General features: G+C 46.3%; 1 protein-coding gene across 1 annotated transcript in view; it reads right to left on the bottom strand.

Moving 5' to 3' along the window:
- Positions 1-25257, bottom strand: part of LOC119381095 (neural cell adhesion molecule 1-B-like) — a 190846-nt gene that overhangs the window by 22064 nt on the left and 143525 nt on the right. The window contains exons 4-8 of the mRNA XM_049412161.1: positions 23715-23825; positions 11378-11581; positions 8074-8370; positions 3922-4242; positions 1032-1346 (exon numbers count right to left, since the gene is read on the bottom strand). Coding sequence (XP_049268118.1) covers positions 1032-1346; positions 3922-4242; positions 8074-8370; positions 11378-11581; positions 23715-23825 — 1248 coding nt within the window. The remainder of the gene's footprint in view (positions 1-1031; positions 1347-3921; positions 4243-8073; positions 8371-11377; positions 11582-23714; positions 23826-25257) is intronic.

The following is a 25257-nucleotide window of genomic DNA, read 5'->3' as shown; positions in this document are numbered from 1 at the left end:
GTGTAATCGAAAAGTTTCGAATACTCGATAACTTCGAATATTCGAAAAATTCGAATATGCGATTCCATTATCATGCATACAATAACTCGTCTTCCACATTTCTGTTGCGTTCGTATCGCTAAAAACGTTGCCGAGAGGAGCGATAAACATCGTAAGTACACGGACGCACGATATCTGCCTGCGACGAGCGTATGATTCATTGCTGGTGCATCTCCGACGTGCAGCGCTGTTGGCGATCATGTAACCGTACATTTTCAATATTATGCGGCCGTAACGTGCCGCACTACCACTCGTTCACAATGCGGGACCACTTCTGAAGAAAGACAGTGACCCACGTGACTGGTGGCGGACTGTAGGCACCTTCAGATACCCCAGTCTGGCAAAGCTTTGCCCCATGTAACTCCCTATACCAGTCACTTCTGTTCCAAGCGAGCGTGCCTTTTCAATGGCAGGGGGGGGGGGGTTGTCTCTGTTACAAGGGAGCGCCTGCTGCCTGATCATGTGGAGCAACTCATATTTCTTCATGATAACATGTAGTCATTACTTTCATTGTGCCGTGATATTTGCTTGTGTTGTGATGTGCATTGTGCTAGCCTGGACATTATGTTCTGGAGATAGCAGTGTATGCTGTGTTGCCAGTCAGGCTGTTAATATTTTTTTTTCTTCACATAGCTACATGTTAAAAAAAATATCGTTACTGTGGAGTCATTTTTCCTTTGATATTCGATACTCGATTCGATATTCGAAGGTGGATATTCGTATTCGATTCGTATTCGAAAATTTTGATATTCGCACACCCCTAATTAGAAGTGATGAGGAGGTCTGGGGACGAATCCGCCATATTTCTCTTTTGTAAGTGCGTTCCCCCATTGGTCAGCCCGCTTCACTAATGTTATGTCCCGCACTGTGTACTTGCTGAAATCTTCTCTTACAAAAATTCTTAGCCCAAGACTTTTTTGTGAGTACAGGCCCAGGAGAGAAGAGTGCTGCCGACGCTACAAAGTAATGATGATCGATGATTGGTCACTCACCCACCGTGTCGACGGCCAGGACACAGGGACTGCTCTGCAGGCCGACCGAGTTGCGGGCCCGGCAGTACAGCGTCGCGTCCGCGCCGTCAGGGGAGGAAGCGTAAGAGCGGTGCTGCGGCATCCTGAGCACGCTCAGCGAGCCGTTGGTCGAGGCCAGAGCACCGCGCTGCGCCAGTGGATGCTCGCCCACAGCGTCCCGGACGCTCCACGCGAAGCTCAGCTGGTCGGCAGGTTGCGCCCGGACACGGCAGTGGACCAGGGTCTCGTTGCCGCCGTCCGGCGTCGAGGACCAAATGCGCTCGCATCGCGGCGAGTCTTGAGGCCCCAGTCGGTGCAAGAACGAAGAGCGTAAGAGGTCGCGAGAGGGCGGAACGCGCGTTGGGAGATCAAAGTAGATCGGAAGGTCAGTTCCGTTGAAATCCGCTGAATTGATTTTACCGGAACGATCTCAATTGCGGGAATCGCCATGCACCCAAATGTAGCATAGTGTTACAAAGCAAACCAATATGGAGTGGCATAAAGGTGCAGTGCACCCAATCCGAGATAAGAGGAAGCCCTACACATACACACGCTTGGCGCAAAGTGTGCGTCTGTTTCGTGTTCCCTCATGTCCTATGTAAGGTGCGCTACACCTGACGCCTATCCCACAAGATACCAACAAGCCCAACGTACAACATTGAACAACACCAAATATAGTTTTTCTGGGAAGAGACTTCGTAGGCGTAGAAATGTTTCTTCGTTTCCGGCAGTCTGGCCCGGTATCCGCGCCTGCCCGACGTGGTCACTCTGCGATATAAGGTGTTGATTGCAGAGTGAGGACGAAATAATTGACAACTAAAAGCAAAGGGGTCATTTAAGGGGGTAGGAGGGCGGGACAGAGCTGATCCGCCCTCCCCTGTCCCCCGACCCCTTCCGGAATGCAAGCCTTAGGCAACCGCAATCAGCGGTAGCATACATTATATTGTCATTGGCCTGTATCATAGTGCTGGAATGAACCACACGAAAGCAAACTTTTGAATTTTTTTCCATCGCAACAAACAGTGATTTATCCCGTTTGCTTGCCTCAGTCAAGACACAATAAATTCATAATTGGAGTAAAGCAGCTCCACACAACGAACACACAAAGGACGAGAAGAAGACATGACATGTGTATGCGTACCACCTTGTGTATTCATTGCCTGGCACTGCCCTACCACAATTTTGAGCCCAAACCGACTTGCACATCTAATCCGCCTGCCACACAGGGGACCCCCCCCCCCCCCCCATGAAACAGGAAACGCTACGCATCGGACTGCAAGCTTCTATTCCATTCACTCACACGTACGAACAGCCAGCCTCGTGGACAGCTGAAACGGCACAGTGATTGCCCTAGAGTGACATGTTAGTTCCCCTTTCTATACCTGCTTCAGGCGCAACCACGGAAGAGCCATGGCCTGAATTCGGATCTCGGTGGCGTCCTCATCTCGTCAGCAAAAACATCCGCGAGCGCTCTGTGCTGGAGCTCGGCGCCTGCCGAGATGCAGGCTGATGCGTTTCAACTGGTTATTTCCACCAGCTTCACGAATGGCGCCCTGCCAGAGCACACTCTATAGCGTTCGATAGCGGCCAGTCAAATATAAAAGTAAGCAGTTATTTACATTTCGAAAGAAAAAAATTATATATAAGTGAAGAATGCTTCGAGCAGTTTTTCTGACTTTTCAGTGGTTGTTCCTATCTTTGTCAAAAGCGTTCTTTCGCCATCCTTGGCATGTTAGCTCTACGCCTACCAGATTATTTGTGGACTGCACGAAAAAGTCTTCAGGCGGCAGAAAGCAAGAGCCCAGAGCCTCAGGCTAACAGCGGGTGTTTACATGATAAAGAAAAAAACATAAACAAGGTCTTTTTTTTTTCTTTTCGCGAATCTCCCTATAGAAAAAGCGAATGCAAGAGGAAGGAATATAAGTAGACACGCGTCTGGTCTGCTGCTCCATTAAAATTGATAAAGGAGAAGCGGGACCGGAAGAATATTATGTACTACACTGAGCAAAAGGATGCATCGCACAGCTACAGACTGTTGCTCAAGCCGGTACACTTCTAAAACTCAGGTACGGCAGCTGTTTTTCGCCCCGTCGTGGAGCGTAGCTACCGCCCTAGAAGTATTTACATGGCGAAAATTTACATGGCGAAACATGTGGCGCACAAAAAAAGACACGGACAAAGAAAGTGACGACTGGACGATGCGCTTACTTCCAACAGAATTAATGTTTATTAAACAGAGTACCGAAACAGAGAAAATGCCGAATCCGATGGTTTAGAGAAACTATGCGGCTATGTGTAATCGCTGCCACAACACACAGGAGAACTGAAATTCTTCATTTCCAGAAACTTCGGCAAACAAGGGCATTTTTTTTTCTGAACGGAGCTGTCCGGCACGCGCGCCCCGTTCGCGCACAAAAGAGGACGCCATTTTCTAATTTCGCTTACATGAATCAAGTCTTTTCTCGGCCAAAATGTATGCTTTGAACGCGTTTTAAAACTTTTTCCTGTGCCATTTGTTGAAGCCAAAGACAAAACGGCAAAATGAATCAGGGTAGCGTAACTGCGACGCCCTCAAATGCTTGTTTCGCGGTGGACTAGCCCAGATCGTCTTCAGGTAGCGAAAGGGTTAAACATCTCCAGTTTTCAGTAAAGAGCCTCTCTCTCGCTTTCTACTCCTTATGAGGATTGCTATAAGCCTGGTCTTTGCCTACATGAAAAGTACTGGAACCCCGCTACCTCGTCGTTTGTGAGTGCGCTATGATCTAAAGACACTTCGTTTTAAAACAACCTAGTGCGATCGCCTTTGACGACGTGACATACATATTTTGCCCGAAGAGAAAGTAAACGATCGCTGATCATCGGCGTCACTTACAGTAGACGGTGAGGTGAACGGCGTTGCTACGCATTCTGGCCAGCGGATTAGAGGCCTCGCACGCGTAGGGTCCCGCTTGAGAGGGTCGCACGCGCCGCATGATGAGGTACGGTCCGGTCACCAGGACAGACGACTGGTGTCCGGAAGAGACAGCAGCCGTGGTGTTGCCTCTGGTTTCTAAAGGAACGCCGTGGTGGAACCACTGGAACACGTCCACGGCAGGGTTCGCCGACGTCGCGCACTCCAGGTACACGTCGCGCCCTTCCTGGATCACCGGCTTGGACAGACCACGGCCCAACCGCAGTGTCACATTGGGAGCGACTGCGACGCGACAGGGGACGTTGTACGCATCGAAACATCGAACTATAGTACAGCTCTGTGGTGTAATGACGATGTGTGTGTGTGTGTGTGTGTGTGTGTGTGTGTGTGTGTGTGTGTGTGTGTGTGTGTGTGTGTGTGTGTGTGTGTGTGTGTGTGTGTGTGTGTGTGTGTGTGTGTGTGTGTGTGTGTGTGTGTGTGTGTGTGTGTGTGTGTGTGTGTGTGTGTGTGTGTGTGTGTGTGTGTGTGTGTGTGTTCGGAACATCTCCCTTGACTCGTACAATAACTATTCAGTAGGTTATAAATGACATAACAATGACAGGCATGGCAGAACCCTGTCGCTTAAGTTACCTCTCGTCCTGCTGCGCGATATTTAACGTGACACACGATATTAAGTTTTCGCCTCATTTTTTTTACACTACTTCTGCTACCATCTGCTGCCAGAACTATAATATTTCTTCGAAATCCATTAAAATTGCTGTCTTTTCTTTACCGCGATCATTCTGTAAAGGGCCTGGGTAACCCATCACCCTTCCTACTTCTGTCGTAACGGAACCCACGTTATGAACGGCAACATTCTTTCACTGAAGGCGGCATCCATCACTCTTTAGAAGCCCCTCGGCCCACCGTGTTGAAGTTGGCACGAAACCTGAGGTCTAGAAAGTGTGAGTCGCAAATAAAGTAAACCTAACAAGCGTCTTCCGGGATAAGCCTATAGCTTGCGTTTCATGTAAGAAAGCGGCGTCGAAACAAATCTCGTTTTAGAACTTTAAAGACACCACGACCATGAAAGTCGAACTCGATCCATTGAGCAACAGAACCAATTTATCTGGTTCTTTCTTGTTTTTTTCTTCTTGTTTTCTTTTCGGGCGGGGAAGGAGGAAGGCCTTTACTCCAACTTTCACTTCTTTTTCAATTGTTCGCATTGTTCTTCTTGCTGCGAGCCTTAGCATTCGCGCTTTCAGACACCACCACAGGGTTGTTGGATGGACACTTACGCGGAAACGTACCAGGCACGTTTCATTCTTTTTTATCTTTGTTTTACAATGCAAGAGAAAAAGACAACAATAAAACGTAGGTACTTGACCTAAGAAAGAAAGAAAGAAAGAAAGAAAGAAAGAAAGAAAGAAAGAAAGAAAGAAAGAAAGAAAGAAAGAAAGAAAGAAAGAAAGAAAGAAAGAAAGAAAGAAAGAAAGAAAGAAAGAAAGAAAGAAAGAAAGAAAGAAAGAAAGAAAGAAAGAAAGAAAGAAAGAAAGAAAAACGAGGACACTGCTGTTACGAGTTACATTAAATGACGCACTACGAGGGGTCGCGTTAGTGCTTTTGCTTTCTTGAATTTTCCTTTTGTAGTGTGACAATGAGTAGCGTGTCCCAAGAGTAAGCCTCGCGATCTCATTGAAGTTTTATTAATAAAAAATTCGGCAGATCCCACGCGTTGTGGGAATCGATTTCATGCGAAGCAGTCAGCGAGTACTTCTATGAAAATAAATTAATAACGGGTTGATATCCGCAAGGAAAGAACGAGTCAGGACAGGATGCTGTCGAACGTTCCACAACAACATGGTCAGGTAGGTTATGAGAAAATAAAGCACACAAGGACGTCTGATAACTAAGTCAAAAGGGGACTGAGGTTACTCGAAGATTATGGATGACGACCTTGCGTGAGTTCCGGCACTTCAATAAACTTATGGATTCCTCAGTGACTACAAGAATCCTGTTTTTTTTTTTTCAGAACAGAGAAGTACGAAACCGATACGAACAAAGCAATGATAGTCGTGATGTCTGCGTTTTGAGCCAATCGGAGAGGCCCGTATCAGTCCCATCCATCGATGAGAGCGAAGATGGTTGCGAATCCGGCAATATGGAGGGCGCGTAATTTAAGATACGTTCAGAATAGCCCAGCCGCCGTTATAACTTGAGTTATAACCGTGCATACAGTACTGTACTGTATAGAGTACGGTATAGGCACGTTGCAAACTTTGTGTGTTGCCAGGTACTATAAGCCAACTTAAGCTCTATGTGAACGAAGTAGTTGTGAGTTTCAACCTAGTTTGTCTTGTTTGTGCGTTTGCTAAAGCCGGTGAATACTATATCTGCTATGTACTGCATCTCTCATCTTTTCTCGCTCACTCGCTTGTTTGAAGCTCGACTGTCTTTGCCTTTCACTGCTAGCCCAAGAGAGAAAGCGCAGCCGACATCGCCCATGATGCCAACTTCTGGTACAATCATCAGCCTGAACACCCACTACAGGGCAAAGGCATCTCCCAATTAATCCGGTCCTGTGCTTCCTGCGACCACATTCTCACCACATACTTAGTCTCATCTGCCCACCCACTTTCTGCCTCCCCGCGGCGCGCTTGCCTTCTCTTGGAATACAGTCTGGTATTCCTGATGACCAGCGGTTACATCGAATTCTCGCTACGTACCCTGCTCATGCACATTTCTTCTTCCTGGTTTTGATTAAGATGTCCTCAACACGCGCTTGCTTTCTGACCCACTCTGCTCTCTTGTCGTCCCTTAACGTTACACCTATCATTCTCCCTTCCATGGCTTGCTCCGTAGTCTTCAATTTTAGTTGAAACCTTTTAGAGCGCAACTCTTAGGCACCCGTTCCTGCGTTGAGCGGCGTCGCCATCGCCGTCGTCATCGCCGTCGTTATCACCGTCGGTGGCGTAACCGATAGACATGAAAAAAAAAGCAAAATGAGAAAAAAATACCAAGATCGCATGGGATTTGAACCCAAGCCCTCTGCATGGCAGTCGAGTATTCTACCACACAGCCACGCTGCTGCTTGAAACTCATTCGCAAAATACCCTATACAGGCGTCGGGCAAGGAATCGCGTTAACATATGTAATATAGCATGGCGGAAGAGTAAAATAGCAACCACTCATCACACAATGCTAATTGCGCAACGAGTGTGTGGTTTATTGCTTGCCAACCTCTGCAAAGTGTTCAGCCATAATTCGCCATCGTCATCAGCCACATGCAGCATCAACAAAGTGCACGTAATACCTTACAGATGTGTAGCGGGTACCTCGCTTATCCGCATAAAGGCGAATAATGGCGTAGTGGGTGCTGTACTACTTCACAAAAATTAGTATTTAAGGCGTAGTGGATACCTTGCGGAAACCCAAAACTTCAAACACAGTTGGCCTTGCCCCAACAAGAAGCTGCACTAAGAATTCGCATTAGGCAGTATCATAATTGTGAGTGAATTTTTTTCTTCAGCCCCCAGGTTTCAGCCCCGTAAGTAAGCCCCGGTAAGATGCACTCATATACTTTTCGCTTGACGTCTCCTACACACACGTTTGGCAGGCATTCTCAAATCACGAATAGTAGCCTACTGCTATTCCTCAAGAGAAAGGTATATAACAGCTGCATCTTACCGGTACTCACCTACGGAGTAGAAACCTGGAGGCTTAGGAAGAGTGTTCAACTTAAACTGAGGACGACGCAGGGAGTCATGGAAAGGAAAATGATCGGCGTAACCTTAAAGGACAATAAGAGAGCAGATTAGGCCTGGGAACAAACGGCTGTTAGGGACATCTTAGTCGAAATCAAGAAGAAGATATGGGCATGGGAGGTCTGGTAGCGCGTACGCAAGATAAATGCTGGTCATTAAGAGTAGCAGACTGGATTCCAAGAGAACGCAAGCGGGCGAGGGGGAGGCAGAAAGTTAGGTGGGCAGATGAGATTAAGAAGTTAGCGGGGATAACGAGGCCTCAGCAAGCACAGGAACGGGTTGATTGGCGAAAGATGATGATGATGACACACACATTTAATAAAGGAAGATAGCGCCCCTTAAACGCGTCAAGTGGTGACAAAAAACTCACATAAGACGTCGAGCGTCCAGGTCGCCTCGAGGACGTCGTTCGGCCATCGCGGGTTGGCGGCCACGCAGCGCACAGTCCTCCCGTGGTCGTCAGCCGTGGGCGTGAGCAGCAGCACGCTGAAACTGTCGTTGCCGCTGTCCGAGTCCTCGTGAAAGAAGGGCTCGACGCGAACGCCGTCCAGCCACCAGGTCAGCTGAGTCGCCGGCCGGGACCCGAGGGCGCGGCAGTGGAACTCGGCAGGAAGTTCGGCCCGCGACGTGTTCTGCACGCTCCACAGCCTCACTGACAGCGGTCGCACTGCGACCGCGTCGAAGTTGACGTTTAGTTACAGTAACAAGGAGTAGAAAAATATTGACTTAACTTGTACTAGTAAATTGCCCCTCTACAATACCCCACTCCAACATAAGAAGACGCTTGCCAAGCGGGAAAAGGTACGGACCTCTTCCGGCGTGACAGGGACCTTCGTTCATCGTATAAGTCCCTATACTTCCTGTTGTTTGTACATATAAAACACGCCTGACGGACCTGCTGTCTAAAGTAATCAACTGTCAAGTTAATATTGATGCCTTGCCAATTCACCGGTTTGTTAATAAGATTGCAACTAGGTTTGCTTTGTTAAATAACTTTCTGCTATCAAAAGTTGCTACGAAATATGGTAAACAAACTGCCTGTTTCAGTGGAATTTCTATTTGGAACACTCTTAACCCTGACTTAAAAATATTACCGCTAAACCGTTTTAGATCATCTTTGAAAACATACCTGCTTTCGCCACATTAGCTAGTCTATTATTCAGTTTTTGCGTTGTCTTCATTGGTGTTCCTCCATGTATTTTTATTAATTTATTATATTTGTATATGTATAGTCAATACAAACCTGTATAAGCAATTCATTCCTGTTCTCCCACAGTTCTTACTATTGGGCCTCCTTCTGAAAACGTTACACCTTCATAAATGCATTGTATTTTGCGATTTCTTTCTATAAACTTAAACGTGAAAGTTGGCAAGCCCGAAGAGGTCCATAGAGAGAAGACGAGTAGCAAGAGTAGAAAGGCGTTGAACTGAGCTCGTTGGTACATTGTAAAACTGATAAAAATCGAGCAGATAACACGAGGGTCAACGAGAAGACATCGACGGGACCAGCTGCCCTTACAACTATAATACTTGTACGCTCTGTACCTTTTAAGGACCAATATATCGTTGTCCCGTTGCATTTCGTGTTATCTGCTGGTTGTCCATCCGTTTTACGAAGACGAGTATTGACACCGCATCGAACTTGTCACGACTTCATAGACCTTGGTGATAATGTTGGTCAATAAGAATAGATTGCATTGATTTTGGGATGTTAAACCCCAACAATTATTATTATTATAGATTGCATTGTGTTCTAAGTGACTTAGCTGAGGAGTGTTTTTAAAAAATATTCAGAAAATGTGTCCGAAACACACACACACAGTAGAAAACATTGAAATCCGTGACATACATTGACATGACAACGTAGGGCTGTCAGCAAGAAGTTTTAAGATATGATAATAAGACGTTGACTTCCATTTTCTTCTACTAGTAACGAACATATGATCAGAAATTAATGACGGTAGAGTTTGTTGAGGATCACCTATCACTCTAAGATTTAGTACTTCACATTAGCATTTCTTTAAAATTTGTCAAAGTTCACGACGAGGCAGGTTCGCCATGGTGTTGAAGCTTAACCAGGACTTTTACTATTACCTTTATAACTACTAAAATACAACGGTAACAATAAAAGCCGCTCCCGTTTCGAGGAACGGCTTAGTAAAATTAAGCCGTAAAAACAGGGGGAAAATGAGTCAGGTTACGCCGCTTAGAATTTCTTGCACCAGTAATCCTTGTAACGTCATCGATTTTGACGGCGTGCCTGAGTGGGTCTAGTGAAGTTTCTGTTAGTTAAGACCGGCCGGCGTCGTATTCTAAAGGTATCATCGATTAAACAAGCATCGAGAGTGTTTACTGCGTCGCTATGACCGAAATAAAAGAAAACGTGTTGAAATCAGCGATGTCGGCGGGTAACGACGCCGCAAGAAACTTAATAGTATGGGACATCGGCATTTATTGTCTTTTACTTTCAGTGCCTCTAAGGAGGCGTAAATGTATAATAAATAGGGGTGTGCGAATATTCGAAATTTTCGAATATTCGTCGAATATTACATTCGAAATAATCGTATTCGATTCGAAAATCGTGTATTCGAAAAATTTCGAATATTCGATAACTTTGAATATTCGAAAAATTCGAATATGCGATTCTATTATCATGCATAAAATAATTCGTTTTACACATTCCTGCTGCGTTCGTATAGCTAAAAACGTTGCCGAGAGGAGCGATAAACATCGTAAGCACACGGAGGCACGATATCTGCCTGCGACGAGAGCCCCAATACGTATGATTTATTGCTGGTGCATCTCCGACGTGCAGCGCTGTTGGCGATCATGTAACCGTACATTTTGAATATTATGCGGCCGTAACGTGCCGAGCTACCACTCGTTCACTATGCGGGACCACTTCTGAAGAAAGACAGTGACCCACGTGACTGGTGGCGGACTGTAGGCACCTTCAGATACCCCAGTCTGGCAAAGCTTTGCCCCGTGTAACTCCCTATACCAGCCACTTCTGTTCCAAGCGAGCGTGCCTTTTCAGTGGCAGGGGGGGGGGGGGTCTCTGTTACAAGGTAGCGCCTGCTGCCTGATCATGTGGAGCAACTCTTATTTCTTCATGATAACATGTAGTCATTACTTTCATTGTGCCGCGATATTTGCTTGTGTTGTGATGTGCATTGTGCTAGCCTGGACATTGTGTTCTGGAGATAGCAGTGTATGTTGTGTTGCCAGTCAGGCTGTTAATGTTTCTTTTTTTTTTCAAATAGCTACATGTTAAATAAAGTATTGTTACTGTGGAGGCATTTTTCCTTTGATATTCGATATTCGATTCGATATTCGAAGGTGGATATTCGTATTCGATTCGTATTCGAAAAATTTGATATTCGCACACCCGTAATAATAAATTAGAACACGCGCGGTGTAATGCAATGTGCAATGCAATGTATATGACTGGTTATCAGAAACTAGATCCAGCAATTTTCCCACCCTTTTAATAAGCGTACAATAATTTCCGCCCCACGAAGCGGCCATCCCTCTGAGGCATCATTGTACTGTGCACACCATCACAGCTTGCACCTTCCGCGTGCACGAGCGGTCAGTCGCCTCGCGGGATATTTAAATACCAAAGTTTGTTGACTGAAAGTCGGAAACACGTCACATAACAAAATGGAACTTACGATTCATGTCGATGACGAAAGAGCTGTTCATAGGTTCGGGCATTTCTTGCACGCTGCAGACGAAGGTGCCCAAAAGGACCTCTCTGCCCAACGACTCTATGCGAAGAGTGCTTCTCGTGACGTTGCCTTCGCGGATGTTTTGCTCTTTCGCCTGCAGGCGTTGATAGCCGCTTCCAGACCAAACAAGCTTCGGCCGCGGCTCGCCTGCACAGGAAATATAAAGAAAGAGAAAGAGTTAGAGAGACAGAGCAGCAAGTGGCGCTGCTAAAGAAGGCACCAACATATCTTTCAGCATCATGTCAATAAATAAGCTGTAGAACTGTAGCGGTAATACGCATTGGGAGGCTTGGCATGCCACTCCCGTTGTAACAGTGAGTGAGTGAGTGAGTGAGTGAGTGAGTGAGTAAGTGAGTGAGTGAGTGAGTGAGTGAGTGAGTGAGTGAGTGAGTGAGTGAGTGAGTGAGTGAGTGAGTGAGTGAGTGAGTGAGTGAGTGAGTGAGTGAGTGAGTGAGTGAGTGAGTGAGTGAGTGAGTGAGTGAGTGAGTGAGTGAGTGAGTGAGTGAGTGAGTGAGTGAGTGAGTGAGTGAGTGAGTGAGTGAGTGAGTGAGTGAGTGAGTGAGTGAGTGAGTGAGTGGGTGAGTGAGTGAGTGAGTGAGTGTGAAGGGAGACCTCTTAAGTGCGCTGTTTCTTATTACAGTTGGCACGGGTTGAATCTTCAACTACTGTAGAGGCTGTCTGTATGGGTACAAATCTTGTAATTTGGGACTATTCCTTGCAAGAGAGAGAGGACGAGGGGAGGAGGAAGGTAAGATTGGCGCCAAGGTTAGACTCTCAGGTTGCCTACCCTAAAGTGGGAGAGTGCTGGGAGTATGAAGTCCGTGCAGCTATTGGCGCTTTAGTACAAGCACAGCGGCAGACATCAGAGGCACTGAAGAACGGTGCGAACGATGTCTGTCACACACGATATATACTGATGAAAAACTGGTGAAAGTGCTATTATACTTTAAAGCACCCCTGACAGCGATAGTTCTGTCTGCGACATTTTTACTGTAATTTATAGCTTTGTGCCGGGTAATACCGGAATTGAATCATAAATTCTCTAACGCATCGTATAATTAATGCTAGCGTCGTTAACCGAGAACATTCTGCGTCGGTTCAAAACACCCACCTAAAATATCATAAGAAACTAGCGCCCCGCAGCGGGAAAGTTCCTAAGATCACGTACACTCAAGCCTTGGTGCCGTTGAAAGCGTAATGTTCAAATCGGGGCCCCGCGCGCGGTACAGAATGAAACGATGCGGGTGCTTCGTTATTGTCAAGTACATGACCCCCGACCCAGAAAAAATATGGCTGATCCCTCTGTCATTGGAATCGGTATAACATGAAAGGGAAACGTGTCTTCACAGACGTAGTTGAGCGTTTGTTGTGCATTGTTTCGCCACAAGGGCGAAGAAATGAATGTTATAGCAACAAATTGTAATGTCACGCGAAGAACGGCAAGCAGCTCGAAACTTGCAACGCGCTGCTCAAGCAGAAAGGACTCGCGGAACAAACATACACAGGATGAGCGCGAACTAACAACTGTCGCAGCTCGACAGTTAAAGTGCGCTGCTCAAACACAAAGGAGGACGAGCGAAACGACCGCAGAAGTATACACAGGATGAGCGCGAACTAACTGTCACAGTTGTAATTATTTGCGTGTGAGCAGCGCGCTCCTTTCGCAAAAGTGGCCGCTGCAGTGAGCGAAATGACCTTCGTGCTCTCTGTAACTTCAACGCAAACTTGCGGTGAGAGCACAAGACATACGAACCACCGCCATCACGAGATAAGCGCGCGCGCACGAGCGACCACGCCCTGTAGAGGCGCGCGCTCATCGCAACGCGTGGGGCGACGACCTTTAAAGCGTGCCCTTCGCGTCATCTCGCTAGTAATGACGAAAACACACTGAAGAGCCACCGATCTTTGAGTACCGCCACCGGCAAATGGTGTATATAAATAGCTCGCCGTTAATATGGTTGTGAAGAAGAAGATGCGCCTCCATCTAGCAGTATCGCTAACGCTCGGCTCGCTCGGCTCGTGTTTCGGATCGCCGCTGTGCCTCTGGACGGTTCTTCTTGCTGTCTTGCCGCTGACAACCGTTACGTCCTTGAACGACCAATAAACCTCTTCACATTTGGTGGAGGTGCGGGGTATCTGCGATGGCTCTGGAAAACATGCCATACTGGAAGAACGTGCCGTCTGTGGTCGAGTCGTTGCCCGCTGCGCGCTGCGGAGCGAGGGGTCGTAAGTTCGACTCCCGGTAACGGAACTTTTTCTTGTAGTTTTTTGCTTTACCATCTGTTAGTCTATATTTTACAACGTCATATCCGTGACGGAAATACGTCAGTGGAGCCGTGGTGGGCTCCGGCATAAAACACTTTCATGTTAAAAAAAGCATTCCTGGTTGAAGCAGTCAGGACTACGTTGAGAGCTACCCGACAACAGAGCGGAAGGGGGGGGGGGAGTTGACGAACAACAGTGTGACGTCACTGCGAGTACCCAACCCCCATGTCCCGCCTACGGAGCAGGCTCTGGCGCTGGTTGGCAAAAAAGTTCAGCCAGCGGGATCTTTCTGCATAGCAGCGCTGCGTGTATCTTCATTCCTGCGATAGACATTCCTGCAAATTTCTATTTTCTGAAGTCACAGCTTTTAAAAGGAACAGACACTGCTATAATGCACGATTCTGTTACGTAAACCATGGCCGCCCGGATCGGGGCGCGCGGCGGTGTTCCAGGTGGCCGTGGATAAACATATGGTCATTTGCTCGTCGAAGATGACAGCCATCAAAAATCTTATGCTCTTCGAATGCGAACGTTGTACATTTTCACGATAACTGGTGCTTGGAGAAATATTTGCATGGCATGAATATGAACGTACTAAATTTTCCTCGCGACGTCTCCACTACAGTTTTAAACGAGATACAGCATTGGGGCAACATGGTTTTGAGCTGCTGTGCGCGAGGTCACGGATTAGATTCTCACTAACGGTGCAAAATTCTGATCAGAGATGAATGAGAAAAAAAAGAAAGAAAAAGGAAACACTTGCTGCCGTGCATTCCGTTGATGTTTACGAATTCCTGCAAAAGTTAAAGCGCAGTTCTCCCCTACGGCGTTCCTGATAACCCACTGAGCACTTTTGATATTTTGAACACGATAACTTAATTATATACATAATCTTTTGCGCGGTTACTTGGCTGGATATGATGCCTACAACGTGTTCGCATACTTACTTTGCTGCTTGAGACTTGATACACAAACTTGGAATGTACATTGTCAATTCATAAAGATGTGGCCGTAAAGGTAAGCTAACAAGACTATGACACACAAGAGCCTCCGCTGTTTCCATTAAGACGTATGAGATGTCCGATAAAATGCGACACCTCTAATGGGTTTGCGTATTCGCCGTGGCGAAGCGTACATACAGCTTCAGCAATGCCCATGCGTATGCGCATGAGCATTGCTGAAGCTGCATGTACGCTATAGTTGTACCTTTCAGCCCGGAGATTATGCACTTTTTTTTTCGGCACACAGCGCAAACGCTTACACGTACGCACTCGCAGAGCATCGCGTCAAATGCATTTTTACCTTCACTAAACTGTCGAATCCTATGTACCGTCGACAACCGGTCACTGCAACTGGCCCTGTTACACACAACGAGCGCCAATGTTTTCGCATACAAGATGCATCGTTATTCGCACAGGACTCACCACACATAATATTGTCAGTTTCACTGTCCGTAAACGTGAGTCCAGTGCTGGGCAGTATCGAAGATACATGTATCTTCGATACTGTCTTAGATACTCTTTGGGTATCTTGTATCTGTATCGCGATACGTCTCGCAAGACGTGTATCAGTATCTGTATTTCCGATACATTGAAGAATGTATCGTGTATCTTAAGATACAAGATACTACGGTCGCACCACCACCGGGCGAAACAATAAACGTCGGCTGAACTCCGCTTCTCAAGCTGGTACTGCTGCCACTGTCACCAGAATAAAACTGAAGGTAGTGACATATTATTTTACCTTTACGCCAGAGTTTTCCTGCGAGGATAGGCGAAGGCTCTGAGCGCCTCTATTGGTGGAGCAGTCACGTGGTGGCGTTCGCATCGTCTCGACAGACAAGCACGCGAACGTTTATGCCTAGCCGACATTTTCTTTCCTCGCTTTTTTTTTTTTAGTTGTCTCAGTGCCATGACGATTGGCACTTAGCCCTTCCTGTGCCGCGTACTCCAATGCGTGCGGCGTCTTTCGCACACATCCTGATGCCGCTGTAGTATCGTTGTCAAAGTTTCTCTAGCGGGGTGCTTCGTTGCGAAGTCAAAATGATGCAAGAAGGGGAGGGGTTGCTTTGCGTATTGTGGTTTTCACACATCGGTGATTGGAAGGATTTCGCGGATGTAAGTTTGGCTTACATGCCATGAGATTGACTTATATGCAAACAACATTCTAATAGCTATAGCACCGCGCACTGGTACAGATGCTCGATCTAACAGAACAGGCATCCACCTAACCGAAGCTATCGTGGCGTACTTCTCTTCTTTTATTGAAAAAGTTTTTAAAATTATAATTAGAATCATGAGCACAAAATCATAAAAAAGTCATACGCACGAAATCATAAGCACAAAAAACCATAATCATGTGCTTAAAATCACAAGCTCAAGTTCTTTCTTAGCTGTCCTTCTTTTCCTTCTTTTCCATCCCATACATTACCTATGTCTCTATGTCGTTTTTTTTTTCGGTCTGCTTACTGCAATATGTCTTTAACGTGGTGCCAAGGTAAGCTCTTTGTTTTATGCTTACCTTTGAGATGTCTGCGTCATTTGTGCTACTGTTTACAAACTTATATTCCACTTGAATTTGCTGTCACGTAAAGGCGATGTTGAGAATAAATATATAATTATCCGGGCGTGTCTAGTGTATACAGTAACAAATTCTGCTTACTGCTAAGTAAATTAGCGAAATAAGTTTTCATTATAATAACCATCTTTAAGCTGCTAGCAAAGGAATTTGAGAAACCAAATGCTCCGTTTTTCTATGCGAGCCGTTTTACGCTATTTTCCGTAGACACTAAATTTTCAATGGTCTTACCTTAAAGGGGTCATGAACCACTTTTCCAAGTAATGATCTAATGACCTCAGTATCGGAGTTTGCTGCCTCCCGAATCGATTGCCGCAAAAATTTCTCGAATCCGTCAAGAATGAGCGGAGTTACGGGGGTTTGGCGCACGCTCTCAGCGCTTTCTCTCTTTTCTCGTGCCGACGAGCGCACTGGAAGCTACATAGGGAGGGATGGCAGGGGGAAAGAAGTTACGTCAACGCGCGTCATGAAACGCGATCGCTCTCCCGCTGTGATTCGCGCGCGCGAGTACGGCTACCATGTACTGAGGAGTGCGGCACCGGCAAGTGGCGGCACCCCGTGGCAAGAAGCGCATTTGATCCGAACGCCGCTCTCGATTTACGTCGGCTATCGACCAGTAAGCATGCTATGTCTCTTGCGACGTAAACTGGCAGATCCGCGACGTCAACGTGCAGACGTTCCGCCCACCGACGAGAGTGAGAACTGGCCTCTGCTCCGCTTGTGGCCTTTACGCGGCGCGCACGACTGTAATATTTGGCAGCGCAGTTCATAGCCGTGTCAGCTTTCCACATGATTTGTTTTTTTAACAAGCCCAAGGGGTGCTTCATGACCCCTTTAAACGCCTAATTGTCATAGCTATTAGGGGTCACTGGCGGCGGTGGTCTAGTGGTTATGGTGCTTGACTGCTGTCCCGAAGATCGTGGCGGCCGCATTTCGATGGAGGGAAAATACTCGAGGCCCGTACGCTTATATTGAGGTTTTAGAATCCCAGGTGGTCGAAATTTCCGGAGCCCTCCATTACAGCATCTCTCATATTCGTATCGTGGTTTTGCGATGGAAAACGCAACAATTATTCTTAATCGTATTATTAGCTCTTAAATATATCACCAGTTCTTGGGGTGGCCGTCTCTATTGTGTTTCTATACTTATTCACTGTGTTTGATACGGAACCGCTTTTCTATTTTACTTAGATACATTTGTTTTCCTCGTTTAAGATTCCCCAAATTCTTCTGTATACTGTTACTAATCACCAGATAATCGTAGCTATAAGTGCCAATAGTGTGTACAAAGGAAAGAAGATGACACTTAAGGGCTCGTTTTCTTTGTTAGACACGATATTAATGAGAACTAACAGACAATAACGCCAAGGAAAGTACTTTCCTTGGCATTATTGTCTGTTAGTTCTCATTAATAGTGTGTACAGGGCGACGTCCTGCAGCGCTTTGTACAACTGTACAATACGTCTGAAAGGTTTCTGGGCTGCACATGTTCTTGGTGGCGTACACCTGTCCGGTGATCCGCTATGCTGAAAACCGTAATACGTTTATGGGCAAGGTAGAACTCCACAGCGGGATTTGCACCACCGTGCAGAGACTTCTTGTTGACGTTCTTGTAATTAGATGGCAACCCGCTAGCTGGGCGGCAAGCAGAGCAGCGATTTCCATTAATTGGAAAAGCGACAAGCAAAAACCGCCATCAGCGAAGTGTATAAAGAGCTTATTATGTTAAGCAGCTAAAGAAACACCATAAGTTGTTTCGGAATGAAACTGACATAGCTTGAGCTAGAAGTACAAAACTTATGAGATACCAACTGACATTTATTCAGATGGAACAAAATTGCTCGCAGTTAATAAATTTTCGAGCGAAAATTGTTATGTATAGGCCTTTAGTGCTACATTATATGAATATATAGTAACAAATTTGCGAATGTATCGAAGTATCTTAAGATACAATTGGAATGTATCGTATCGGATACAATCGGTGTTGTAGTATCTTGTATCTGTATCTCAAATACTTCTTGCCTGAGTATCTTGTATCGTATCGCGATACAATTTCAAAGTATCTTTGCCCAGCTCTGCGTGAGTGAATATCATCGATGCCCTTCAACGCACACTGCACGCCACAATCCATCTGTCGGCTCCCTTCTTGATCAATAAACGTGGCAGATTTTCGAAGACGATGCCGCTGTTCCTCGCACAGGTCACCACGTGGGTTCACTTCTCCAAGTGAAACAGCCAGCCAGCGCAGCAAATTTTTCGTCACGCAGCTTACCACACACCTATATGTTCTCTGACACATACCACAACTAATCTTGCAGCAGTAAGATGAAGTTAGAGGTTCAAAACAAAACAAAAAAACGTGCCCCAAGTAACGCGCGACTGTACCACGCTGAGCCACAAGCTGGGGTGTTCCGCCAACCGCAACCGTCAGCCACTGTTGCACGTGCGCGGGTGACGTCACGCTGTGCATACCCCGGGAGATGTCTATTGTGCGCGCCATGCAAATATTCTCTGACCTCGAAAATACTCGTTTTACTCGCGAAACGCCACACGGGCCTCTATCTCCATCATACTAGTGGCGATGTCGCGAGGTGCTGAAAACTCCGATGAGCACTCACGCTTACTTTGAACCCAAATCAAAATATCTTAAAGGCAACGTTCGTCACTTATAATCGGTCTGAAGTGCCCACGCATGCAGGACTATCAAACAACACAAGCATCTCGAGCTTCCAAATTTGGTGTCAGGGGTGCTTTAGGAGGTCGAGGGTTCGACGAAAGCCCGTCTGGTCGAGATGAAACATGAGGTAATAAAAGAGCACTGACCAAAATAATGTTTTTAGTTTTAATTTTGGTCGGTGTCCGTTTTATAGCCCGGTGTTATATATTGTCGCCACAAGAAGCAATGACTTGAGTTCCTTCATTTCTTAGAACTCAACATCTGTTCGTCAGGATTGGAAACGGTACTAATCCACAGTACAACACTTTTAGAACGGCCAGCTGGAGCGCAAAGCAGCACAAAAAGTAGGGCAATGCATAAACGATGCGTGGGCGGCTCCTACAAAAAAGTCTAGAAAAAAAAAAACCGCCGCAGGTGCTCCTTTCAGCCTCTGTTGTTTGCATCGTCTTTAGTTCGTTCTTCGTGCACCTAAAAGAGCCTATAAGAGTGAGCTCAAACAAGGCGCAACCTCTCCGAAGGCATCATTTTTCTAATGCTAATTCCTAATAGGAGTTCTGCAATCTTATAAACAGCACTTATACAGTCTGCTTACGCGATTTCAACGACGTTACAGAAAGCGTGCAAATAGTGCTTCATAAAAATGGGCAGAACTGAAGCTCCGCCAGGAATGACGCTCTAAAGTTACCGACCGATTTTGGTCCGTTGCATTTACCTTCATATAGCACTTCAAGTGATACTACGTTGAATGACTTTTGACATGTCGCTGTAAACACGGCTGTCTTTGTGTTACTGAACAGATGCAACAACTGACAGCGCACGACACTTCCTCGCCTAAGTGCGTAGCTTTATGAATGCACGCAAAGCCTAAATATCCAGACCTGTAATCGATCGGGGCGAAATAGGATCGGCCTTCGTTCTTGGAAGCACCGCCGTGCGTGGAAAGCGTGGATTATGCACCGCGCCTCGAGTACGCCCGCACGAGGCGCGTGTTCGCTAAGAAATATACAAGGCGCCGCCGCTACTTTCAGCGTACGGCCCGGCAAGCCCATTTGCGAAAGCGTGGTCGGCCATACAAACCTTTCGCCGAAGTGACAGAAACAAGATCAACAAGAGAGCTCCTGAGCGTAAAGCATATACTTAATCCAGTTATTTGCTCTCACGATATTCAAGACGGAGTCAATCTGCGACTGGTGTAGAGTCAGGCAAAGAGGAAAAAGCTTTGTGCGAACACGTGTATGAACGCGACCTGGTGTTTGCCCCCGCTTTACGCGTCTCTGTACGCACACAGCGCAGCCTCCAGATTCGTTCGATTCATGGAGTGCTATTTCGTTCTTTCGAACAGCCAAGGCAGGCTCATATACAGTGAAGATTGCCAAAAATTATAGAGCACTGCTGTGTAAGTAGTATGCAAAGTGGTCGAGATGACGGATATTTATTTTAAATTAGGGAGCACAGCGAATCAGTTCAAAGCTGCTGTAATGTCAGTACTGATCACCACAAACTCAGCGCAAAGAAAAAAAAAACACGTGAAAGGTTTCGACGAAGCTCAAGACCCTTCTTTATAATCGCGAAACCATTTATAGGCATGTTTGAACATGCCTTTCCATTAGCGCATTGCCGTTGAATATGCGTCAGCACATCGAGCAATCAAGGGTGTACAGGAGACGGTCATTTCTTCTGCATTCGCTCTCTTGAGAAAGACCTGCGTCTGTGACTCATGCCAAACCCGCGTCTCTTCTACTTTGTGCAACCGTCACTGCGCCTCTCAGTGCTGACGGTGACCCAAGAAGCACTTAAAATCTGGACATTACCACGTTAAAATCAATCGTATAGAACGCGCGACTGCGCGACGGTGTATATATAAGGGAAAACCCTTTCATTTGTCCGCCTCGTGCCCCATCCATGTCTTCGTGAGGACTGTCTCGCCATGAAGCAACGGCACATTCTTCTGCGCCCACGCCAAGACATGGCGTGAGCTCCGTCGTGTTGGTGGGGAAATGTAGATGTATATTTCCCTCGGGGAAGTAAATGTCGAAAGAACATCTATTACGCAAGGGGCGAAGGAATAATTCCGGACCAAATCGTTCGGACGAACAGCACACAATTCGTGACAGCGGCGCTCGACGTGTCTTCTCGTCGTCTGAGTACGGGTTATCTCCCTCGCAGCATGAGCAAATCAATTTACCGAGGGATCTCTCGATTTCGCCTTACGCAACGGCGCTGTGAAATGATAAAGGTTGGCGGGTCTGGATTTATATTCGCAATAAGACCGCGGCCTTGGAGTGTTTGGTGGGACCGCACAAGCACCAGCAAGTTGGAGATGGTCGTGTGAGCATGCGCAAAGGACCCGAAGCCTTCGCATCGAAAGAAGCGTGTTTGTTGTCTGCCGCATGTCTCTGCCAATTAACGCTAAGTTAGAGGTGTACCCGCGTTCCACCGAATTACGCGCAATGCGGGTCGCGTGACCGTATCGCTGGTGGTGCATGGCTTTGTGAGTCGTACAACTTGTCTCGACAGTAACACAGCAAAAGACGGAAAGGGGAGCAAAACGAAGCTGTCACGATGGCTTAACTGCTGCGTTGAGTTCGCTGATTTTAAAAAAATGAGAAGGAAAGAAATGTGCTGGCTTCTGCACCACGGCTATTAATCAACGCCTCAGTGGATGTCCTGTAATTAATGCTATTTCGCAGCAAGCAATTCGTGTCCGTTCATTCGCTGCCTAATTGCCGCCATCCAATACCAGATGCTCGTTAATTTGTCTATCCGCTGCTGTACCCACGACACGTGCCTATTGCAGAAACATTGAGGTGTTATTTGTAGTGAACATACTTGTTCACAGACGCAGTGGCGCAAAGGATCACATGGGCGGCGAAAGAGCACGACGAGCCACAGGGCTAACACAGCGGGATACAGCGCTGTGTCCCATCCGACTCCTTCGCCGTCCACGTGATTGTTTGCGCTATACTGCGTGAATTATGTACTACCAACTAGCCCATCACTCTGTCCTTTTGAGGCCATATCTGGTGTGCACCGCATACTATTATAGCATCTGTACTAATACTTTTGGCGTAAACATTTACGCGTTATAAGGGCAGCTAGGCCAAAGAACCGTAACGGCAGCAACAAATTGAACAGCATGTGTCGCATGTATTCTAATGACACGTATGACTATTATTATTATTATACCTGTGAGTTTGCTGTTTGAAAATGTCGCGACTCCAGAATCTGGAACACCGCGGAACCTCTGCATAAGTTTAACAATACACTCTTAGAAAAAGAGGTCGGCTATTCGCTAACTAAATACGAACCGTTTACTTGTCACAAAAAGCACTAACCTCTTAGTAAATGAGGGTAGTAAAATGCAGTAAAATTGTCTACCTGGTTAGTAAGCGCCGACTCGAATGGTTCGTATATTACTGAGTTGTTAGTGACTGCGATAGCAACTTAGTAACCGTATTAACTCTAGTGGACTGTATTCAATCAGCATTAGAGGTTTACGCCTATTTTGTTTATATGTGCGTGTGCATTGCCATATCAAGATGATTCTATTACAAAAGTGTATATAGGATAAAAAACGAAGTAGCATTTTCCTCGTGCATTAATTATTGGCCGCTAATTAGTTCATGTCATTACCATGTGCATCACAGCAACATACATAGAGTCATGAACGGATCACAAACGAGAAAACACACGCAAACGTACACATACAATATCAAGACTTCTACGTAGCCGGTAACTACTCTATAGCAGCAGCTTGAAGGCTATTTATGCTCCTACATTGTGACAGCACACCGTGTACTGGTTAGCAACTATAGAATTTAGAGGAATAATTGATGTTTTCTAGACATCATCGTATGTCCCTCTATTTGCTTATATGTACGCCATCACGTAGCACGAAACTTTTATTCCAAGGTAATCAATAAAATTAGTTTGTCTAAACTTTGTTAAATATTGTCACCATTACGGCAAAATATACTGCGGCACCCACGAAAGATCTGGCAACGTAGGTGGCTTAGTAGTTACCTAGTTAAAAACACCAAGAAAGCTTCCCTGGTTAGTAACGGCAAAAGTTACAAGCAAAGTTGTTACAAGCTTTACTAGCTGCTGGCTAGTAAAGGGATGCCGCAAATGTAGTAAAATACGTTCGAAACAAGTAAATACATGCGTTTACTAACTGTTTTCCTACGAGTGATAACGTCTTTTAGCAGTGGCGGTTTACTGTACGGTAAGTACGGTAATAGAGTCGCTATTTTATTCTGCAAGACCTCTATTAGCCTCTATAATTGGCTCACCGTGTTACTGTACGGCTCGAGCAACTCGCGCAGCTAAAATGTTTTCGGAGAGTGGTACATTTAACACGGAAAGGCAATACCTAAACGGTACGCTATTGCCGTCGCTGCTTAAACGCCTTAATAAACGGCAAGCCATCCGACCTCAAGCTCTAATGTGCTGCTTTATAATCACTGCTTTTAGCAAGATAAGCACTATTACTGCTTTCAGTTAGTAATAAAGCAATCATGCTTACGATATAATAAACCTTCTGCTGCTCAGGCACGACGCATCTCTTACTTTTGTGTAAGGATTTCTATATAAGCCGCGGCTTTAATTCTTGCATGACAAAGGCTTGCACTTTCTTCATACGTAGACACTTACGTATGCCACAGGGAATATGATCTAAAACCGCCCCCCCCCCCCCTCAACAAAAAAAACGCAATGACATGAAAAGTACGATAGCATGAGTGAAAAGTAAGAAACAACTCACCTCCGCGGACCTCGCATACGATAGCCAAGCTGATGCCTTCATCATATGGTTTAGTGACGCCGTGAAGTACAACGCCGCTCCCGTCTCGGATCACAGGGGCAGTCGGGGGTTCTGTTGTGGAAAGTGAGTGAAAGAGGAGAATTCAGTAGAATAAGGAAGAAATAGATACGAAAGAAAGTCGGAATGCAGAAACTTGTGATTAACTGTGAGCCATCTTTTTCGTCTCACTTTATGTATTGATGCACCCGCCACGGTGGTATAGTGGCTGCTCGACTGCTGACCTGAAGGTCGCGGGATCGAGTCCCGGCCGCGGCGGCCGCATTTTCACTGGAGACGAAAATGCTTGTGGCCCGTGTACTTAGATTTAGGTGCACGTTAAGAAACCCCAGGTGGTCAAAATTTCCGGAGCACTCCACTTCTCTCATAATCGTATCGTGGTTTTCGGACGTTTAACCCCAGCAATTATTATTACCAGTAACGTAGTCAGAAATTCTTTTCGGGAGGGGGAGGGGCGGGGGTGTTCAACCATACTTTATGTATGTTCGTGCGTGCGTTTGTACGTGTGCGTGTATACATACACATGCAAAATCGAACAATTTCGGGGGTGAGGGGGGGGGGAGGATGAACCCCCCCCCCCCAACACCTTCCAGACTACGCCTGACAACCGGCACCCGATGAATGCGTTTCTTTCCTTCTGGTTTCTCTCTTTTTTTTAAAGACGATAGTCTTTCTTGGGGAACTTAAACGCAGAAATTTTGGTCTGTCTTTCTGTCTGTCTGTCTTTCTGTTTGTCGGCACGTCCCTCGATTCAGCCACTCGGCCAAAATTGAACCACTTGCCCAAGGGCCAGCCGTCTTGAACTGGTATGGCTGTTCATACTTGTGAACGTTGTCGATCAAAAAGTAAATATCATGCATATCTGAGGTGCAACATCACTAGGTAAGTATTAGGTGGCGTGTTCCTTTAATAGAAAATGCATACATACGTAATTTTAAGGAACCTAGTTTCTTAAGCTGCGCTGAAAATGCATAAGATTGGAAGCTTGAGCGCGTTGGTATGCGTTCATCTTTGTTGAAACAGCGCTCACTAGACGACGACGAAGTAAAAGAAGGCACAGGACAGGCGCTGCCTGTCGTGTGCCTTCTTTTACTTCGTCGTCGTCTAGTGAGCGCTGTTTCAACAAAGCTGAAAATGCGACTGCGCTGAAATTTGCCTTCCTCCGTGCCCTTCGCACGAGCTCATTGTTGTGTTTCGGTTTCGGTTCTGTATTGCACTGTACGAATGCCATGGGTTGGTGTTGAAAAACTTTAGTTTTGAGAAGGCCAAGAAGGTGAAAAAAAACATTTAAAAAATGAAAAAGCAGCGTTGTCGGCGGCTTTCAGGCTGCCGGTTGTGGGCACCGCTCTGGCGTTCCTGTTTTACCCAGGCGACGTGTAAATAAAAGAGTGTGTGGAGAGTACTCGTTGAGTGCGGTCGTTTCTCTGCTTCAGCGCTTCGCGCCAAACCGCGTTTTCGGGCTGGCTGGCGTCCCTGCCGGTCGCGT

The sequence above is a fragment of the Rhipicephalus sanguineus genome, chromosome 2 (genome assembly GCF_013339695.2).
Source record: "Rhipicephalus sanguineus isolate Rsan-2018 chromosome 2, BIME_Rsan_1.4, whole genome shotgun sequence".
NCBI classification, from domain to species: Eukaryota; Metazoa; Arthropoda; class Arachnida; order Ixodida; family Ixodidae; genus Rhipicephalus; species Rhipicephalus sanguineus.
This window is presented reverse-complemented; position numbering and strand designations above follow the sequence as displayed.